General features: G+C 43.3%; 1 protein-coding gene across 5 annotated transcripts in view; it reads right to left on the reverse strand.

The window, feature by feature from the left end:
* The window catches only part of DCLK1 (doublecortin like kinase 1), a 348,175-nt gene extending 328,258 nt beyond the window's left edge, over window positions 1–19,917 (reverse strand). For all 5 annotated transcript variants that reach the window (XM_032593819.1, XM_030309040.1, XM_032593840.1 and 2 more), the window contains exons 1-2: window positions 19,865–19,917; window positions 14,439–14,833 (exon numbers count right to left, since the gene is read on the reverse strand). In XM_032593819.1, coding sequence (XP_032449710.1) covers window positions 14,439–14,814 — 376 coding nt within the window. In that variant the 5' untranslated portion in view covers window positions 14,815–14,833; window positions 19,865–19,917. The remainder of the gene's footprint in view (window positions 1–14,438; window positions 14,834–19,864) is intronic.
* Between the last annotated feature and the right edge of the window lie 807 nt (window positions 19,918–20,724).

The following is a 20,724-nucleotide window of genomic DNA, read 5'->3' on the forward strand; positions in this document are numbered from 1 at the left end:
TTTTGACCCCACATTTTGACTACGTTTCTTTTAATCATAACTCTGAATTTCTTCCCAACACTAGAGATACTGCCTCTGTCTTAATTAAAGTTGATTTATTTTTTGATTTTGTTAGAAAATAACTTTTCAGTTAATGTGCTAGTACCATTGACAACCATAAATCAGCAAATGTAATTATTCTGAATGGAAAGAATACATGGTCTTGATTTGGTTAAATAGCTCTGGGTATCCAGTGTTTAATCTCTCCCTAAATGGGGCCAAGACTGAAGAGATATGTATTATTCTTGATTAGAGAATCATCAATAGGTTTCATTCAAGTCCTAACAGAGGTATGAGTGGCAAAGGCCATTAAAAAATAAAAACATACAGTAAACCTCATAATTACTATAATAAACTTCCTATACACACAAAGCCATCTCAAAGTTTTATGGTGTAATTTATACTGCAAAAATAAAATAAAAGTTAATTTAGCAAAACCAAAGTATATTTGAGCAAAATGGCCTACTATTGTGATTTATAATAAAAAATATATACTTGGTCTTCAAACCATTTCTGGCACAGAGCTCCTAAAACCCTTGGAATTTCCTAAGTGATTAGAGAAATAAAGGCATCTTGATATGCATAAGGAGCCCCTTTCTACCACACCTGAATTTAGGTTAATGAGGAGACTTTGGGAGAGCAACTAACGATGGGTGACTGAAGCCGGGGGAACCAACAGTATGATTAGAGGGTAGGAATTTTCAGTCTCACCTCCCTGAGCTTGGGGAGGGGAGGAGGGATAGTGGTTAAATCCAGTGATTGACTGATTGATTGATTGATTGATTGACTGATTTTTTTTAAAGTTATTTATTTTGAGAGAGAAAGTGTGAGTGGGGGAGAGTGGCAGAGTGGACAGAGAGGGAGAAAGAGGGAGAGAGAGAATCTCAAGCAGGCCCCATACTGCCAGTGCACAGCCAGACATGGAGCTCGATCCCACAAACTGTGATGTCATGACCTGAGCCAAAATCAAGAGTCCAACGCTTAACCGACTGAGCCACCCAGGCACCCTAAGTCCAGGGACTTAATCAATTGTGCCTATATAATGAAACCTCCATAAAAACCCAAAAGGACAAGGTTCAGAGACCTTCCAGTTGGTGAACACATGAAGATTCAGTAGGAGTGGTGATCTCAGAGGCAGCATTTAAGCTCCAAGCTCTTTCCCTAATCCTTGCCCTATGTATCTCTTCCATCTGGCTTTTCCTAAATTATAAGCTTTTATAATAAACTGGTAATCCAGTAAGTAAAATGTTCCCCTGAGGTCTGTGAGCCTCTCTAGCAAATTCATTGAATCAAAGCGGGGGTCCTAGGAACCTCTTCTCTGTTAGCCAATCCATCAGAAGCACAGGTGACAACCTGGATTTGATTGGTGGCTGAAAAGGGAGGGGGGTGGTAGAGACAGTCTCCTGGGACTAAGCCCTTAACCTTGGAATCTGATACTATCTCTGGGTAGATAGTGTCAGAATTGCGTTGAATTGTAGGACATCCAGCTGCCGTCACAGACAATTGCTTGGGTGTTTGGGGGAAACACACACACACACACACCAGAATCCGTGACCAGAATTTTATAACCCCAAATTTGCTTTGACAGTTTGGGATTATCACCTATAGGGAAGCTTAACAAGGATGGCAAGATGACAAAGATCACACACGGTTTAAAGGAAATGGTGTAACACCCTATTTAGAGGTAGAGCTGGGATTCCCGAACATGATGATTTGCTGGGTGGTTATCATACTGCTAGTTTTGTCCCAGTTTATTCAAGCCAAAAATCTTTGTGTTAAGACCAATTCTCAACTTAAAATGTAATGTTCTGGATGTCCAACACACCCCAACAGACAGCTAGAGCTGCAGAAGCAGCATCTGTCTGAATTGCTGTGGCATTTACAAAAGCCAAAACATATTTGCTTTTCAGCAAAGATAAAGAAAAAAAGAGAAAGTAAGGAAATAAAGCATGAGATTATCTTTGGAACTGACCAATGCCTACTGAAATATCAGAATATGGTAATTTCTTTCCCTGAAATATTTAGGTACTTGGGGGATCTTGGAGAAATGGAATAATTTAGATTATTTTCAAGATACTAAAAGGTCTATGTTTTATTTGGTTTTCAAAAAAATCACATATGCATTTGTAAATTTATTATATTGCTATTATACAAAGTATGGAAATAAATGTTCTCTAACAAAGTTTATTATTTAAAAATCTGCAAAGTCAATTCTACTTGGCCATTGGCTCCCATTATGAAAGTAAAGGATTTCCACTTAAAAGAAATAAACTAAGTCACTACCGAAAACTGACAGTGATGTGGTACCCAGATTCCTAGTTGACCAGGCCTGTGATGAGTGAGCTAGGAAGGTGTCCCTCCACAAGATCCCATATTAGGAGATTCTAGAAGTTTGCTCTATTTCCCCCTACTGCTGGAGCTTTTTCAGTGGCTCAGAGTTGTGATTTGTAAATTTCATATGTGACATCACTTAACCTCAGTCTGAAAATGACCCAATCTCTGGTTGCTACCTCCTCTAGGACTTCTTTAAGTTCCAAAGGTGGTATATTTAAAAGTACCTTAAGTGAGAGATACCTATAAAAATTTAATTTTTCCAGAAAATAAAGTTTCTCATTAAAAACTCTAGCAATTAAAATTTCTCTTGTGAATTATAGTAAAAACTGCAGAAGACTCAAATATATATTGAGACCTCGGAAAAGAAACTGAGTAAAATTACGTGAAAGATATTATTTACATAATAAAATATAAAGTGCCTTCTGGATATTGTATTTTATGAGCCTATCTCAAATATACACAGCAACATTTCATCACCTTCCTAAAAGGCACTGGTTCAGGTAGACAATTTTGATAGTGCTATTAAAGGCAAGAGAAAATATTCCCCAAAGGTACTTTGGGTCATTCTTCCATGGAAGTCACTCATAATATAATAGTACATAAAAATAAGCTTACAGAAAATAAAATTTGAATGTGTATGTCAGGCCTATGGAAAATGTCAAGTTCTTAAATTCAAAGCAACAGAAAAATAACATAAAGAAAAAAAATTGAGAGATCCAAAATTTTACATTTACAACCGATATAAATGAAAAGTGGAGAAACTAAAATAAAAAAGAGAAAACAGACTAAGGATCTACACAGAACAACGGGTTACTATAATGTGCAAAGCTTATTATAATTCACAAAAATGTAAGGTACTAAAATATATGACAAAGGATAAAAACAAAATAAAACAGAAATAGAAAACACCACTAGGGACATTATAAATTGATAACCCTTTTTGAAAGCAACATGGCCACCTGTATTTGGAACCCCAAAAATATATATTCTCATTGCTAAAAATTTCTCCTAAGCACATCACAGAGTAACAAATAACAAAATTGCAACAGATATGTACAGCACTTGCCATAAAAACTAAAAATTAAATACCAACTCCTAAGTCTTTAATAATAAGTACAAAATCTGAATTTGCCATTCTGGGGAGTGAAAACAATCCTAAGTCATGAGCTTGTTTTCAAAAGAGCTTAGAAAACAAGATGTGTGGGGTGCCTGGGTGGTTCAGTCAGTTGAGCAGTTGAGTGTCTGATTTCGGCTCAGGGCATGATCTCACAGTTCATGAGTTCGAACCCCGCATCAGGCTCTGTGCTGACAGCTCAGCTTGGAGCCTGCTTCAGATTCTGTGTCCCCTTCTCTTTCTGTCTCTCCCCTACCCATATTCTGTCTGTCCGTCTCTGTCTCTCTCTCTCTCTCTCTCTCTCTAAGAAAAAATAAAACATTAAAAAGAAGAAAAGAAAGCAAAATGTGTAGGGGCACTTGGGTGGCTCAATTAAGTGTCCGACTTCTGCTCAGGTCATGATCATGTGGTTCATGAGTTCAAGCCCTGCACTGGGTTCTCTGCTGTCAGCAAAGAGCCCGCATCAGATCCTCTGTCTCTCTCTCTCTCTCTCTCTGCCCGCATCAGATCCTCTGTCTCTCTCTCTGCCCATCCCTGACTTGCTGTCTCTCTCTCTCTCAAAATAAATAAATAAATAAATAAATAAATAAATAAATAAATAAACAAACAAACAAACTTTAAAAAAATCTTAAAAAATGAAAAGAAAGCAAGATGTGTATGAAAAGATTTCACAAGGCAGTAAGTGATAATTGCTAAATACGTGGTCGAGGCAACCCTAACTCAGAAGAGAAAGAAATCACTTCTCACTTCCCACTGAGTGACCAATAAAGAAGAAATGGAATTCATGGTGACCTCAGAAGTGGGGGTAAGATTCTTCACTAGAGAAAAGAAAGAGGACAGCATTTCAGATAAAATAAAAATAATAATACGCTCTACTACACAGTACAGCCAAGGGATAGTCTGTGAGATATTAATATGTCTTTCTCAAAAGACCCAGGTTTCAGAAAGCTCCCATTGGTTTCAGCGTGAGGGAAGGGCTGGAGGTAGGACACAGGGAGAGAGAAGTTGAGAAAGCTACTATAACAGACCAGGAGCGGAGATGGAAAATTGACCTTTACACCTCTGCACTGGAGGCAGAGAGAAGCGGATGCAAGAGGAATACGTAGCAGATAGACTCGACTGACTAGACGGCAGAGACTGGCAACTGTCTGGATGTGGGACCCAAAGGAATCTGAGTCACATGATGAAAATGAAATGATAACATTGAAACTTCCATTTTGGTTGACTTCCCAAGTACCGCGATAGGTAAAATAAAAAGGGAACCAGGTTTGGACTCGATGCTAAGGAAAGAAATTCATTTGGTTGTGCACATACTAAATTTGAAGTTCCTAGGAGCCAACCAGTTGAAGATTTCCAGCAAGCAATTAGAAATATAAGCCTGGAGTTTGGAAGGAGACGCACGTGACAGCTGCAGAGATGGAACTGAAGAAAACGTTCTGGGAAACCATGCCCAGCTGGACAAGAAGAAACCCAGGGCAACACCAGTCTTCAAAGAGTGCCCAGAAATGGAGGAGCCGCTGAAGGGAACAAAGACAAATCAGGTGCCTGGAGCCATGGAAACTGAAAGCTGGTGAGTGTGTGGCTGGAAGAGAACCAGACATCAGCATCCAATGCTCCGGGGACATCATTGAGGATAAGGATTCCTAAGAGATCACTGGCCTGGCCACTAAAAGGCCACATGTGGCCCTATAATGGCCACTTTCGTTCAGTAGTGATGCTGGCTACTTTCATTCATCCATTCATCCATCTATCCATCCATTCATTCTCTTTCCTCTTTCTTCCCATAATATATTGAGTACTTACAACTACCATGCTGGGCAGTAAGGACACCAATGGTTCCCTGAGTTCTTGAGACTTTGATATAAAATGAACAAGTATATTACAGTGTCATGATGCTAATTAAGGAGCTGAAGTATGATTGCAAGTTGAAGAAGTATAGACAGCATATACTAATATTTCTTACCACAGAGCTCTGGGTTTGAGAGGCCAGAAAGACCAAGGCAAGAATGTTTGAGATTGTGGGAGATTTGTGCATCTGTCGGCTGAGGGATGAGGGTGGAGACACTATCGACAGAACAGGTTATTTGAATGTCTGCCATGTAGCAGATCCTGTGCTAACCCATGCTATTTAACCTGCAATCCTCAACACAACCCTAAGAGCGAAGTATTAGCACACCACTTATCAGAGGGCACAATGAGGCACAGAGAGATAGGCAGCTGGCTCAAGGTCACATGGCTGGCAAAGGTGGAGCCAGGGTTCAAGTCAGGTGGTCTGACTCCAGAACCATAATTTAACCACGACATCATTATGCACCCTCAGGAGGGCACCCATCTTACAGTCCTCGCAGGAGAAAAAGGGAAGCCGGGAGACAGGAGAGCACAAGCAAAGAGTGCAGCCAAGCTCACTGCTGAGTGTATCAACGGGTAATAAGAGACACGGCCAGAAGAGAAGGAAGGGCAGGAGAAGGGCCACTGAGAGAAATACATGCAACATTGTGGGCTGTATTCTATACGTAAGTGGAGAGCCATTGTGAAGCAAAGGTATGGCACAAAGTGGTTTGTCTGTGGCCAGGTTTACATAGGCAGGAAAACTAGTTTAAAGACTATTGTATGGGACATATGCATGTCCTAAAGGATTTGACCTAAGAGAGGCTACAGAATGGAAAAGCAAGAAGGTGCCTGAGTAGTTCAGTTGGTTAAGTGTCTGACTTCAGCTCAGGTCATGATCTCACAGATGGTTTGTGAGTTTGAGATCTGCATCAGGCTCTGCATAGACAGAACAAGCCTGCTTCGGATTCTCTGTCTCCCTCTCTCTCTCTGCCCCTCCTCTGCTCATGCTGTCTCTCTCTCTCTCTCTCTTTCTTTCTCTCTCTCTCTCTCTCTCTCTCTCAAAAATAAATATTTAAAAAAAGGAATGGCAAAGCAGGGACAAATACAGATTCCATAAAGAAGACAAAAACATTGAAAAAGAAAAACTAAGACATGTATTTTTAGCTCCAAAGCCTATTGTAATAGTACAGGGAAGAGATGACAAGTTTCAAGTGGTAGGAATATGAGGAGTTATTATTTAATTTTTTAAATGTTTTTACATCTTTCAGATTTTCTACAATGCTCACTGTGTAAAAATGTATCACTCTGGCAGTAAAAAAATAGTAATATTGTGATGAAGACTTGAAAACTATAATAATGATGGTGGAAAGGACAAACTGAAGAAACATCTTAAGCAAGATCAACAGAATTTAGTAACAGCTTGTATTTGAGGGTGAAGAAGAGAAGTCAAGGGGGATGTTAAGTTATACGGCAATACGATTTCACAAGATCCAGAATATGAGAAGAGGAATAAACTCTGGGTAATGGAAAAGAATGAGGTCACATTTATGCATGTTAAGTTTGAAAGGACTAAGGACAAGAGTATCAGTTAAATATATCCAGGTGCTGGGAGTGCAGAAGAAAGGTCTTATTATTATTTGGGAGAAATGGGCCTTAAGAGTGGTTAACATAATCAGACTTGATGACATCATAGTAGATCTAAAGACAAGTAAGCGTTGGTCATCTAAGGGTGAGAAAAGTAAAGAAGGAAATCGCAAATCACCATTAGAACATCACCACAACAATTACTGTAGACAAATCCACGAGTAAATGCCAAAATTCATGAGCAAAAGCTTAAGGAGAAGCAAGACATTCACGGAGGCTCAAACTTTCTCCCCCAAATATTTATTAGCTACAAAGGGAAAAATAGTAACTTTAGAGTGAAGGACACTGGCAAATACCACCTTAACCAACTTATCATGGTTAATCTCACCAGTAATAGGACACAGCAACATCCTATACCCTGAAATGATGCACTGAAAGGAACACAGCATCATTTCTGTGGAATTCTTGTCACAAAGAGATAACTTCAATCTAATCATCAGCTAAACCCAAACTGAAGGATGTTCTACGAAATAACTGACCAAAATGGCCAAGTCATTAGAGACCAGGAAAGACTGAAGAACTGTCACAGCGTGGCAGAGATGAAGGAGAGGTGACAACTAAATGCAATGTGTGATTCACCAAAAATAAAAGGCCACTAGTGGAAAATTTGATGAAAGCTGAAAAAAGCCTGTAGTTTAGCTACTAGCATTGTTCCAAAAGTAATGGTACCATGGTTGTGTAAGATGTTCCATTATGGGAAGGGCATCTGGGAACTCCCTACCTTTATGACAATTGTATTAAGTCCACATTAATTTCAAAATAAAAACTTTTAAACATGAGTACGGTAGCCTAGAACAAGGTTAAATTGAACCCCTATCTCACACTAACATTTACTAATATGACATCCATTAGAATAATTTTTAAAATGAAAACACAGGGCACCTGGGTAGCTCAGTGGGTTAAGCATCCAACTCTTGATATTGGCTCAGGTCATGATCTCACAGTTCGTAAGTTTGAGCCCTGCGTTGGGCTCTGCACTGACAGCACGGAGCCTGCTTGGGACTCTCTCTCTCCTTCTCTCCCTCTTCCCCTCCCCTGCTTGCATGTGTTCTTTCTCTCTCTCTCAAAATAAATAAATAAATGTAAAAAAATTTTTTAATAAAATGAAAACATAAAAATACTAGAAGAAAATGAGGAAACTGGCTTTATAATTACAGAGTACAGAGAACCCAAGAGGCATGAAAATCAAGCCATGAATGAAAAGCCTGATACATTTGATCATTTCAGGTTTTTTTTTTCAATCTGCATGGCAAAAAAACACAGTAAACAATGTCACTAGATAAAGGACAATTGGGGAAAATACTCTCAATAAATATCGCGAAGAGCTAGTATCTCTAAAAGGAAAAAGTCCAAAAAAATAAAAAAATAAAAAAATAAAAGGAAAAAGTCCTACAAGTCAGTAAAAAAAGACCCCGATCTGGTAGGAGAATGGTCAAAAGCTATGAATAAAAGAAACAAATGCATTTTAATTATATGAAAAGATGAAAATTAAAACAATAGATACATGCTTTCGTCTTCATAAGAGTTGGCAAATAGCAAAAAGTTACGCAAAATACTGTCTTGTTGAGGATATAGGAAGACAGCCACTCTCATATATTACTGGTAAGTGTGTAACTTGGTACCACATCTATCAAGAGGAATTTTGCAACAGCTCTTTAGACTTTAATACTTGTACCTCTCTATCCAGCTTGTACCTTTCTACTACTTCTGGGAATTTGTCCCACAAAGATTCTCCAACATGGATAGAAAACTTATACCTAAGGATATTCACTGCAAAACTGCATCTAAGAACAAAGGATTGGTCACCACCTAAATGCCCATCAATAAAAGACTGGCTAAATAAATTAGGGCACGGTTGTATAAAGGAATACTATGAAGTCAGTAAAAAACATAGTAGTTCTAGATGTATGATATGACCTATTGTTAAGTGCACTGAGCAAGGAACAGAACTAGAAGCACAGTAAGTTACCTTCTGGACAAATGATAATGCATATCCTAACATGCACCGATATCTGAGATGATACTCAAAAATAAAAACAAGGGGCGCCTGGGTGACTCGGGCGGTTAAGCGTCCAACTTCGGCTCAAGCCACGATCTCACAGTTCACGGATTTGAGCTCCATGTCGAGCTCTGTGCCGACAGCTCAGAGCCTGGAGCCTGCTTCGGATTCTGTCTCTCCCTCTCTCTCTGCCCCTCCCCTGCTTGTGCTCTCTGTGTGCGTGTCTCTCTCTCAAAAATAAATAAACATTAAAAAAAAACTTTTAAACAATTAACAGTAACAAAAACTAGTAAACGGTTTGCTGTGAGGGAATTTGAGAGAGAGTATGTTTTCTAGCTCTTTAAGAATGAATTTCAAAAGTTTAATATAGCAGGGAGAGGCGCAGATATAAGAAGCCAGTGAATTAGAGAAACAAAGAAATCAATAACACCACATCAAGGGAAATAAAAATCGCCAGGAGAGCTGGGTGACCGGAAATCGTGGTTAGAGATTCCCTAACTGTGGGGTGAAGTGTGGATTTATTCCTGAAAGGTTCATTCTGATGGAGACTTGGGAACATCTCTTACACAGCAGCTCCAGAGTCAGACAGTATCTAGGGTGAAGTATGGGGGTCAAGGTGTGTGACAGCTGAGAAAGAAGGGCATTCATTTCTTATACATACGTATCTGCTGTACAAATTAACTTACTTCTATCCAAAGGACAACATACCTGAATAGTATTTATGTTAATGCTTAAAGGAAACATCTTGGTCTTCTTTTACCAACATGGACACAAGATGTTAAAAGAATGCTTATTTAAGACAGCAGAAAGATTCATGGTTGCCAGGGGTTAGGGAGGGATGGAATGATAGAGCACAGAGGATTTGTAGGGCAGTACAACTATTCTGCGTGATACTACGATGCTTCATACATGCCATTACCCCTTCGGCAAAATTCACGGAACACACACAATGCCAAGACTGAACTCCAATGTAAACTATGGACTTTTGATGATAATGATGTGTCCGTGTAGATTCATCAATTGTAACAAGTGCACCACTCCGATGACGACAGGGGACACTTGTTCATGTGTCATGAGGGAGGGGTCTATGAGAAATATTTGTACCTTCTGCTCAATTTTGCTAAGAACCTAAAACTGCGCTGAAAGTAAAGCCTATTTAAAAGTAGGTGGGGTGGCTCAGTCCGCTGAGCATCTAAGTCTTGATTTTGGCTCCGGTCATGATCTCAGGGTTCCTAAGCTCGAGCCCCACCTCGGGCACTGTACTAACAATGCAGAGCCTGCTTGGACTTCTCTCTCTCCTCCTCTCTCTAACCCTCCCCCACACAAGATGGCATGCTCTCTCTCTCTCTCAAAATAAATAAACAAACTTAAAAAAAATAAAGTAGTGGGATGAGGCGCTTGGGTGGCTCAGTCGGTTAAGTGTCTGACTTCGGCTCAGGTCATGATCTCGCGGTTTGTGGGTTGAAGACCCCCATTGGGTTCTGTGCTGACAGCTTGGAGCCTAGAGCCTGCTTCAGATTCTGTGTCCCCCTCTCTCTTTTTGCCTCTCCTCCACTCGCACTCTGTCTCTCTCTCAAAAAAAAATAAGCAAACATTAAAAAAAATTTTTTTTAAGTGGAGTGGATGGCTATCCCTCAACACATATATTACTGATGCTTGAGGGTCTCATTAAGAAAAAAATCAATCAGTTAATTCTTGGGATCTATATTACATCTTTCTTCTAAGAATTTAAAGGTTTTAAATGTCATTCCTTCATTTATCTTCACAACATTTACACACCTATAGTGGAACATAAATAGTGTAAAATTTGGGGGAAAGAGGCAATATTGGGAATATGAGGCCAAGTTTCAAGGTAAACCACTTGCAGAAATAGGTCTGCAATTCAACTTTCCTTATTAATTATCCTGACTTCTTCAATGTATTAAGGCCATTTTGAAGGCAAACAACTAAAATTGCCATCCATTGTCTGCTCTTACATATGTGTGTGCGTGTGTGTGTGTGTATACATCCATGCATAGACAGACACACCTATAATCATACATAAACACACATACACACTCATCCATTTATACTTCAGGCAAAGAATCAGCTCTGCTGATGCTCTTAAAACAAATTTAGGCATAATCATCTGTGTATAATAATAATTTAAAAACAGTGCAGGGGCGCCTGGGTGGCTCAGTCAATTAAGCATCTTTGGCTCAGGTCATGATCTCACAGTTCTTGAGTTTGAGCCCTGGATCAGGCTCTCTCTCTCTGTCGGCACAGAGCCCATTTCAGAACCTCTGTCCACCTCTCACACTGCCCCTCCCCCGCCTGTGCTCTGTCTCTCAAAATAAATAAATAAACTTAAAAAATAAAAACAAAAACAGTGCAAGTGACCCTGAGACTGTTAGAAATAAAGAAACTCACATATGTCATTGTAATTCAGAATTTTTAGTATGAGATGAGAAAGAACAGGCTTAAAAAAAAAAAAAAACAATTAGAAGTCAAATACACTTGTCACTGCATCCACTAAAAGGATTTAATTTAAAACTCAAACATCAGCATATTGGAAGGGGAAATGAGAAGCTAATAACATGCATTGACGTTTACATAAAATTAGTATGTAAAGTGAGAGATATGAACCTAATGATGAATATGAAGTAACGGTTTGCATTTTAACAGACTAAGCAAAAATGTAATTGACAAAGAGGCCAATCTAAATGAATTTCCAGCTACTTCAACACTAAGTGCAGCTGCATGCTGGCAGTATTATAAATGAGAAAAAAAAAGTCTGTTTAAACTGGCTTTTTAAAAAATGCAGCCAATATGTGAACTTACACACTATACCGAAGTTACCATTCATTCAATCAGAAAAAGGAATTTTTTCCCAAAAAGTAAATTTTTAACATCAGAATAGTCAATCTGCAGTTGCTTTATATCGATTGAAGAGGAGTATTTGGAGGTAAGTGAAAATACTAAAGTGTTGCTGGGAGCTGTATCTGTCATTCCTGGAATTAAGTCAAGGTTAAAAACATTTGTTTTCAAGAAAAATCTAATACTATAAAATTTCATTTGAAAGCCACTAAGAATACCCCACTTGGTATCTCATTTGTGGCAGTTATGAGCTCAAGCTCGGGCACCAGCTATCCCGGGTTCAAATCCTAACTCTACCATTTCTTGCTGTGTGACCTTGAGCAGCTCACGTAACCACACTTCCCTCATCTTAGTAGAAGGATGGTAACAGTGCCTAGCTCCTGGGACCACTGTGAAAATTAAATGTATTCATATATGCAAGACAGACGCTCCAGAACTGTGAGCGGTCATTACTCTCAGGATAGCAGTCTCTTAGAGAGGGCATTCTTGTGTTAAAAAAACGGACAAAGAAAATGGTGGCGAGCATTCCATGATCTTCCTGGTCCTTGTACGTAAAGAACTGTTGGTTCCCATCTCTCACACCTTCTCCTCGGTGGATGGGGCTCACGGGAATATCTATGGCCACTTCTCAGTAAAGATCAATTCTGGGAGGGAAACTGACTGAAATACACCTCCCCCACCCCACAGCTGCTGCACAAGGGACTCTAGACCCAGTGAGGAGCCAAGCCCGGCTGTCTTAAAATGTGTTTCGAGATGTTGGCATATTTTCTCTGTATCACCATCAGTCCTCAAAGGGGTGGTTTGATGACTGATCGTGCACCTGACTTTGCATTTCACCTTTATCCAGATCCTTCAGAATAGCCCCCCAAATGTTTTATTTAACCCCGTATTTTCCAAGGTCAGGAAAAGGACAGGGCACAAAAATCAAAGCCGATGCAGAAAGATTTCATGTTCATTCTTCCCCTTTAATTTACTGAAAGTGCCAGCTTCTGAATAGAAGGAAGAAGGCCAAGTCTACAGGCATCTTGGCAGGGTGACGAGTCACTGAAAAGAGATGTGAATTCCCACATAATAAACACACCAAACCCAGGCTCTCCACACCCTCTCAAGTCCAGTCATACTGCGACTGGACTGGCACCCCTACCAGCAGATCAAGGGAAGGAAAACGGGAGGAAGACACAAGACGCCCTCAGCCTTAAAACACATACAAACTCTGGTTCCAGAGGAGGGCAAGAGGGCTCGCCTGTGTGCCATTAAGGGGACAGGGGCCCCAAACCCCCAGCTACCTGCACAAGAGAGGGAGGGTATTATGTGCATGGCATTCCTCCAGGATCCAGTAAGACAGCGGGCCCGGGCAGACACATCTGGAGTGGAGATGAGCTCAGGGTGAAGTCAAGCACTTCCAAACCTCTAAATTTCCTTTCCCGTCTTCCTCTGTGCTGAGGGCTACTTCGTCACGACCCTGACAACTCAGACTTAGGAACTCCCACTCTCCAGAGATCAGTCAGCCTTGTTTACACCTTAGCATGAATGTAACCCGTTATTTCTCTCCAAGTCATTTTACTTGGTTTGTGATTTCTTTTTTTTTTTTTAATGTTTATTTATTTTTGAGAGAGAGAGAGAGAGACAGACACAGCATGAGCGGAAAAGGAGCAGAAAGGGAGACACAGGATCCAAAGCAGGCTCCAGGCTCTGAGCTGTCAGCACAGAGCCCAACGCGGGGCTGGAACTCCCAAACCGTGAGATCACGACCTGAGCCAAAGCCGGAAGCTTAACCAACTGAACCACCCAGGGGCTTCTTTGCTTGTGATTTCTAAGGTGATTATAGGCTTTCTGTGCTGCTCCCGTGGCATTGGGACTGAAGCAAGTGTACCTATTCTGCTTGCACAAGACACCACACCTCATCCAGGGACTAAATGGTCTCATTTCCACATGAAATGTCTAAAACAGATAGTTACTGTTAACCTAAATTCAACTTTAAGAAACAATAAACTGAACAGATTCATTCCTATATATTCTCAGGTACCCCAGAAAGACGAGAATCCTTTAAACTCAAAAGGAAGCACCATATGAGAAAGAGATGCCAGAAAACCTAATTTTTAGTCCCGTATCAACACTACCTTACCATGTGACCATAGACATGTCACTCGAATTTTCTAGGCCTCAGTCTCCAGTGACAGAATTAATGGGCTTGCTACCTACATAAGGTTCCCTTCTACTCAAAACTTTCACGATCCATTCGGTATTTTCAGTTCAAGTAATTTCAGACAGCAAAAGTTCATTTGCATCTAGAAATGAATACGAACGATGTGATTAAAGATATAAAAACAGGCTTTTAAAATTAATGTAGCATGGGTATGAGAAAAGAAACAGAGAATGCGGGAGAATTAAGACACCTTTTCCCTCAGTCCATCGTTATAAGAAGCCTGACCTAATAACATTAGCGGGGTTTTTTTCTTCCTTTTTCCACTACAGTACAGCAAAGTGAACTCCCAGATCTGTGAACCATAAGGGTCGGAGCTGAATGAGGCTGATGTGTCTTAGCGGTCAAGTGCAGGTGCCTAGAACAATGCGGAAACCTGAGAAAGCATCCTCTAGGGTCCCTTGGGAGTTCGCGCTCACCTTCCACCAGTTGGTCCAGGCTGGAAATCTTCTTGAGCCCATCAATGGTGTAGATCGTTCTCACTCCCTGGGGCAAATTCACGTTATCCGACAGAGTTCGGGTCAAGTCAGCCAGCAGGGCCTCAAAGGATCGGAAGCGGTCTGGAGAGATGGCATACACAATCCCTTTGAAGTATCGATCTCCATTTCGATAGAAACGAACTTTCTTGGCCTTCTTCTCAGAGCTGAGGGTCTGCAGCGTGCGGGTTCGGTAGAAGCTGCAGTGGGCGCTGTGCGTTGGGCTCGGCAGCCCATTCACCCGCGACCCTCTGCTGTATCTCTGCGCCTTGTCCCGCTCGTCAAAGTGCTCCAGCTCCATATCTCTGCCGAAGGACATGATGGAGTTAAAGTGGAACCTAGGAGGCACAGAAGGAAAAAAAAAAAACAGAGACACATACTGATGTTATTTTAAGACCATGATTTGAAAGGCTCAGCTCCAGAGCAGCTGGTGGAAATATCGCTGCAGTTGATGATATATTTAATATGAGTTATCAAGTTGGAAGAGAAGGAAGACAACGAAGAAGTAGAAGAGGCAGCCTCTGCGGAAACAGCTTATTAATCAACCCCAGGTTCATTAGAAACAGCTCCTATGTATTGACCACCTATTGGGTTCTGGACAGCTGTTATTTCCAAGTCACAACAAACCCTTCCAAGGACTATTATCCCTATTTACAGATGAATAAAATGAGGCACAGAAAAATGTCTTCAGGTCCTACAGTTGGGAAATGCTTGAACCGAGACCTCCCACCCACATTTGCTGGGCTACAAAGCCCAAACCTCCCTACCATGTGCTCACTCCGGTGGGAGAGGGAAGATACGCTTTCATATTACACAGGGCTAAAGATAGTAGTGGTGGTGGGCCAGGAAACAAAAGAGGCGGTCAGCATTTAACAGTCACATTATAAACTTCTCATGCAGCTTTGCACTCCCCCTGGCCAGATGGAGAGCAAACTGAATCAATCCCTGGGTTCTAACAACTGAAGATTTTCCAACACATTCATATATTAGGTAGCAGTGTTTTCTAAAAGTGATTTCACCGTAACTCCTTTACTGACATTTAGTGCTTCAGATAAGTTGGGTTAAAAAAAAGAAGAAAAAGGAGGAGGAGGAAGAGAAGAAGAGGAAAAAGAAGAACAAGAAGGGAGAAAAGTTACTTCTTGGGAGGGCTCTGCCTCTCCTTCCGCTTTGTCTTTGCCGCTGAGAGAACAGGAGCTTAGAGATGCTGAGCAAGTACATTCCTCAAGGTGACACAGCTAGTCCAGGACCAAGTCTGGATCAACATCTTTAAGCCTCACTTCCTCAACTACACATGGGGAAGCTAATCATACCTACCTTAAGTATTAATACCTGAAGCACTTGGGAGAGTGTCTAGCATGAGCTAAGTATTAATGTTGTTTATTAATAAAATCTGCTTTTCTCTTAACTCTGTCACAGAAACAACTAGTAGGAAAAGAATCTCCCCCTTTTCTGGTAAGGAAAAGCTCCTTATGGGTCTGCCTGATTTTCATCTTATGACCTTCTGAAAGGTATATGCCTGTACCCTCACGGTCCCCATTTTACTTTCTTTTTTTTTTAATTTTTTTAATGTTATTTATTTTTGAGACACAGAAAGACAGCACGAGCAGGGGAGGGGCAGAAAGAGAGGGAGACACAGAATCTGAAGCAGCTCCAGGCTCTGAGCTATCAGCACAGAGCCCGACACAGGGGACAAACCCATGAACCGCTAGATCATGACCTGAGCCAAAGTCGGACCCTTAACCGACTGAGCCACCCAGGTGCCCCTAGTTCCCGTATTACTTTCTATGGAGCCCTGTCATCAGCAAGCTGCCTGTGGGATCAATTCATCCTTGCTAAGAGGTTAGCTGATAAAGGCCTGTGGCCTAACCTTGCAGGGGATCTGTATTTTAACAGAATGATCTGGAAAGCATTCAGAAGAAAGTTTTGATGACAAAATTTCAGGCATGATGAAACACAATATAAGGGAAAGGGAAAATCTGGGGCAAGAACCTTAGGAGTGCTCCCCAAATCCCACCCAATAGACAAGGTTGCCTTTCTGAAGGTCAATCCAGCCTCCCTGACCTTTCCTCGACCCTCAGTAAACTAACCTCTGGTCTATTCAGAGTGGCTAAAAATTCATGTTTAAAAGCACTGCTAGGGATTGTGCACTCCTGAAATGAAGTGGAAAAAGCTAATGTTTATTGAATGTCTATGATGTGGCTGACACTATTATTCAGCAATCAATTATTGTGTAATCTGCTAAAAATTCCCTTCTAAACCTCACAATAATCCATTGAGGTCAGTAATATTATTACGATTGAAGGTGAGGATAGGATATATATATCCAGGGTCCCGGAGTTATCATAATTGAGGGAGTTGGGATTTGAACCTGGGTTTACTCTGACTGACTCGGAAGCTGGCACTCCCTCCTTTCTACCCCATGTGATAGGTCTTCGAGGCCAGACTCCCTGAGATCCTCCCTAGATCCATTCATCCATGTAAAGTAGGGGTTTTTTTTAAATAGCCCTGTGACCTTGGGGAGGTCACTCTGCGGAAGGCCCCATCTCCAGACAGAGTGGGTAGTGGTCACCTGGCCTCTATTATCTTCACTTGCTCAGGATTCCATTGCTGACCCCAGTGGGGGCCAGGGTGTGATTCAAACCTGGACTGATGAGCAGTTCAGTATATTTTTTCCTACAAATATGAAAAAAACTACCTCAGGCCTCTTAATAACTCATAATAGTCTAAATTTGTATCTTCCAGAAAAAGTTATAGCATACGTAGGTAGATACGAATCAGTTTCGTTGATTTCGAAGTTGGAGAACTTTGAAACAGTGATCACTTGATACCTAGTTCTTCAGGCAACTGTTAACTGAGTAACAGAACCAATACTTTGTCCATGGTATCACAACTGCTCCTACTGTTTGGTCTCTTCTCAAAAGGAGCTCTTTTGTCTTCCAAAAAGGCATGTTTGTATGGGGGGAGGGGACAATGGGGTACCATGCTAACTCACTAAGCTCTTCAAACTTCATATATTATAGAGGCCAATTTGGCTTTTGAAGTTTCTGTTTCATTCGTTTCTTTCTTTATTTTTCAATTTTTTTTTTAAGTCAGAGCAAGAGAGAGAGTGGGGGAGGGGCAGAAAGAGGAGAGAGAATCACAAGTGGGCTCCATGCTGTCAGCACGGAGCCCAATGTGGGGCTCAAACTCACAAACCGTGAGATCATGACCTGAGCCGAAGTTGGACACAACCAACTGAGCCACCCAGCTGCCCCTATTTTTAAAGGCAGTAATCAATCTTCCAACCCTAGAGGTTTCCTCACAAATCTATACAAACCAAAAGACAACAAGCAGGACCATAGCGAAGGATGACACAATTGTGTCACCAGTGTGCTGATGTAGTCTGAAGGGGCTTTAATCTAGTGATTCACAATTTGCAAAAGCCAAATAATTTGGCAACTGATGGAAGTCCCTAGAGGAATCAGAAATAGAAAAAATTAAAATGGAAAAAAAAGTTGATTTTATTTGTCTGTTTCCTCAAACTTGATCATACATTCAACGAGGACAAGTACCACATCTTTGACTTCCTTTCACTGAACCTGCCCAAAAGTCAGCAACGATGTTGGCGACAAAGAAAAACCGCACTCGGAGTGAAATCATTTTCAAGGCTACAGCTACCACTAACTGGATGGCAAAAACCACACTACACACTAATGTTCCAGTAATCATGTGCGGCATCAGAAGAGGTGTTCCTTCTCCTGTCTTGGCTGTCTCAGCTCTTCAACTGGCTCGGTCATATATTTGAACCAAGGGGTCCTGAAGAAGAGTCACTGGGCTTCCACAGGTCCTTGCTTTCTGCACAGGAAGACTGCCAAAGCACAGAGACACAGGTTCACAGACCGTAGGTGGCTAGAGGCCTGGGTACACATGTGTCACGGTACCAAGAAGGGAAACCACACCGCCCTGGCCACAGAGATCATAGACACTTGGGAGGGGAAAGACGGGGCCCGGCTCTTCTCAGAGATATTCTATAAACACTGCCATCCCAAGAAATCAGCACCCTCAATTGTCTTCTGTGGGATTTCTCACCATTTTGAGGAAACTCTGTGTTCCTCCTTCTCTAGAGGAGGACATGAGTTCCCGTTTCAGAGATTTCCACAAACACACACACCCCCACCCCAAGATATAATTTGGCATAAAGATGACCACATCTAAATAGATGCTGGAGCTGTAAGTCCCAAGGCATATTTTGCCAGTGGGATTAGGATGCAGGTGGATGGGCAGGTATGGAATAAGAGGCACACACATACCTTCAGAGTACACGCATCATGCTGGACACAGATCGCACAGGATGTGTGCCAATCTTTTATAATGTTCCTGCAGATAACCCCTCTCGAAATCCCTTCTCAATGGCCTTCATGTGACATTTCACACCTAAAAGACTGTCCTACTTTCCTTTCCAGTGGAAAGGTGATATATTTAGGAACATTCATAAAGCGTATTCACGAAACACCCTGCAGTGTGGCCGCTGAACGCGTGTGCACCATAATCTGGACACACACTCACAGGTGTGGAGAGGGAGCCGGTTTGAATGAAACCTTTCATTTGCTCCCTCTCTTACAAGCATTTCCTTGCTAAATCCAGCAGTGATTCCGCGCAAACCTGGTTTTCAAAAGCAGCCTCTTTTGTGGGGCAATGCAGGGCTGTGCGTGCGCTCCCGCTAGGAGGAAAATGCCATTTCCTCTCCGCATGCTTTTAGCACTGCAGGTACTAATTTCTACATGAGGCAGGCTCGCTGTCCCCGAAGGAACTTGAGACCCTGTAAATGTACTCGCAACACCCACACTGCAGCCACCCACCACGCACAGATCGCCCCATCTTCACGCACACAACCCTCCCGGGCACACGGGAAAGCACACACACAATAAGAGGCCTGGCCAGGCCACTCCTTCTAGGCGCAGACTTGGTCTTCGCTCGGCGGCCAGTTCTGACAATGACAAACACCTCGCCCAGCTCCTCCGCCCTGGCTCTCCGTCTCCACTAACAACGTGGCGAAAAGCCTGGCGGGGGGGGGGGGGGGAGAGCTCGCCCTACTCCCCATTTTAAGCCCGGTGGCACCAGACAAAAGAGGCAGGTGCCAGCAGCCCCGGAGCCGCCCCTACAAACCGTCCCCGGCCGGGGCCAGTCTGGCCAGGGCAGGGCAGCGCCTTTCGAGGAACTGCGGGCGGGGAGGCGGCGGCGGGCCGAGGGGGGCGCCCGCCCTGCCCTCCGCGCCCCGGGCTACCTCGGCGCCCCGCGGCTGCGGGAAGAGCAGGCGCCGCGAGCCCCCGGCGGGGCCCCCGGCCAACCCTGCCCGCGGCTCCCTTCCCCAGCAAAGGCAAACCACGCACCGGTCCGCGGAGAGACGCCGCCGGGGGTCTTTGTGGCCGCGCTCGGGGCCGCCTCCTGGTGCTGTCCTCACCCGGCTGGGCGCGGCCGGGGCTGCGGGGCTGCGGGGCGGCGGCGGGGCCGGGACTGGGCTGCAGCAGCTGCTGGAGCGCGGGCGTCTCGGCTGCAGCCGCTAGCGCAGGGATGTGCCTCGGCCGGTTCTCATTGAAATGCGGCGCTTCGCACAGCCTCGCTCCAGCCTCTCTCCGGAGGAGGGCGGCGGCGGCGGGCGCGCTCCCTTTTCTTGTGGCTCACTGGCTCACACGCCCTCCCCGCTCCGTCCTTCCCCTCCTCCGCGTGCGCGCTCCGGCGCCCCCGCCCTTCTTGGCCGGGCGCACCCACCACGGCTGCGCCCGGGGTCCGCCCCCTCCCCGCGCCCTCTATGACCGCAGCGACCTCGGTGCAGCTGGCTTGAACAAACCCCCAGACCTCCCCCATTCCTCGGGAGTGGTGGTCTGGAGATAGGGGAAGGTCGGATGGGGGCCTGGGGACAGAGGAAGAGAACGTGGAAGGGGCCAGGTCCGAGCCAGGAAAAGTGCGAGATGGAGAGGTGAGGGGTGGAGAGGTGAGAGGCGGCGCAGCGGTGAGGCCCCCTCCCTCAGGGGAGACAAGGGAAACAGTTACTTCCTCCTCCCCCACCCCCGCACACACAGCCCCCCACACATACTTCATGATTTAACACTTGCCAGGATTATGGGAGCCAACGTGATCCACTCTCATCCCTCTTGTCCGAGAGGCATCCATGCACTTCCTCCAGGGAGGACCTACCCCCTACTCTCCCAGTCTACACACTGTAGTAGACCCTTTATTGGGAAGGACCAGA

This window comes from Lynx canadensis, chromosome A1 (genome assembly GCF_007474595.2).
Source record: "Lynx canadensis isolate LIC74 chromosome A1, mLynCan4.pri.v2, whole genome shotgun sequence".
Lineage (NCBI taxonomy): Eukaryota > Metazoa > Chordata > Mammalia > Carnivora > Felidae > Lynx > Lynx canadensis.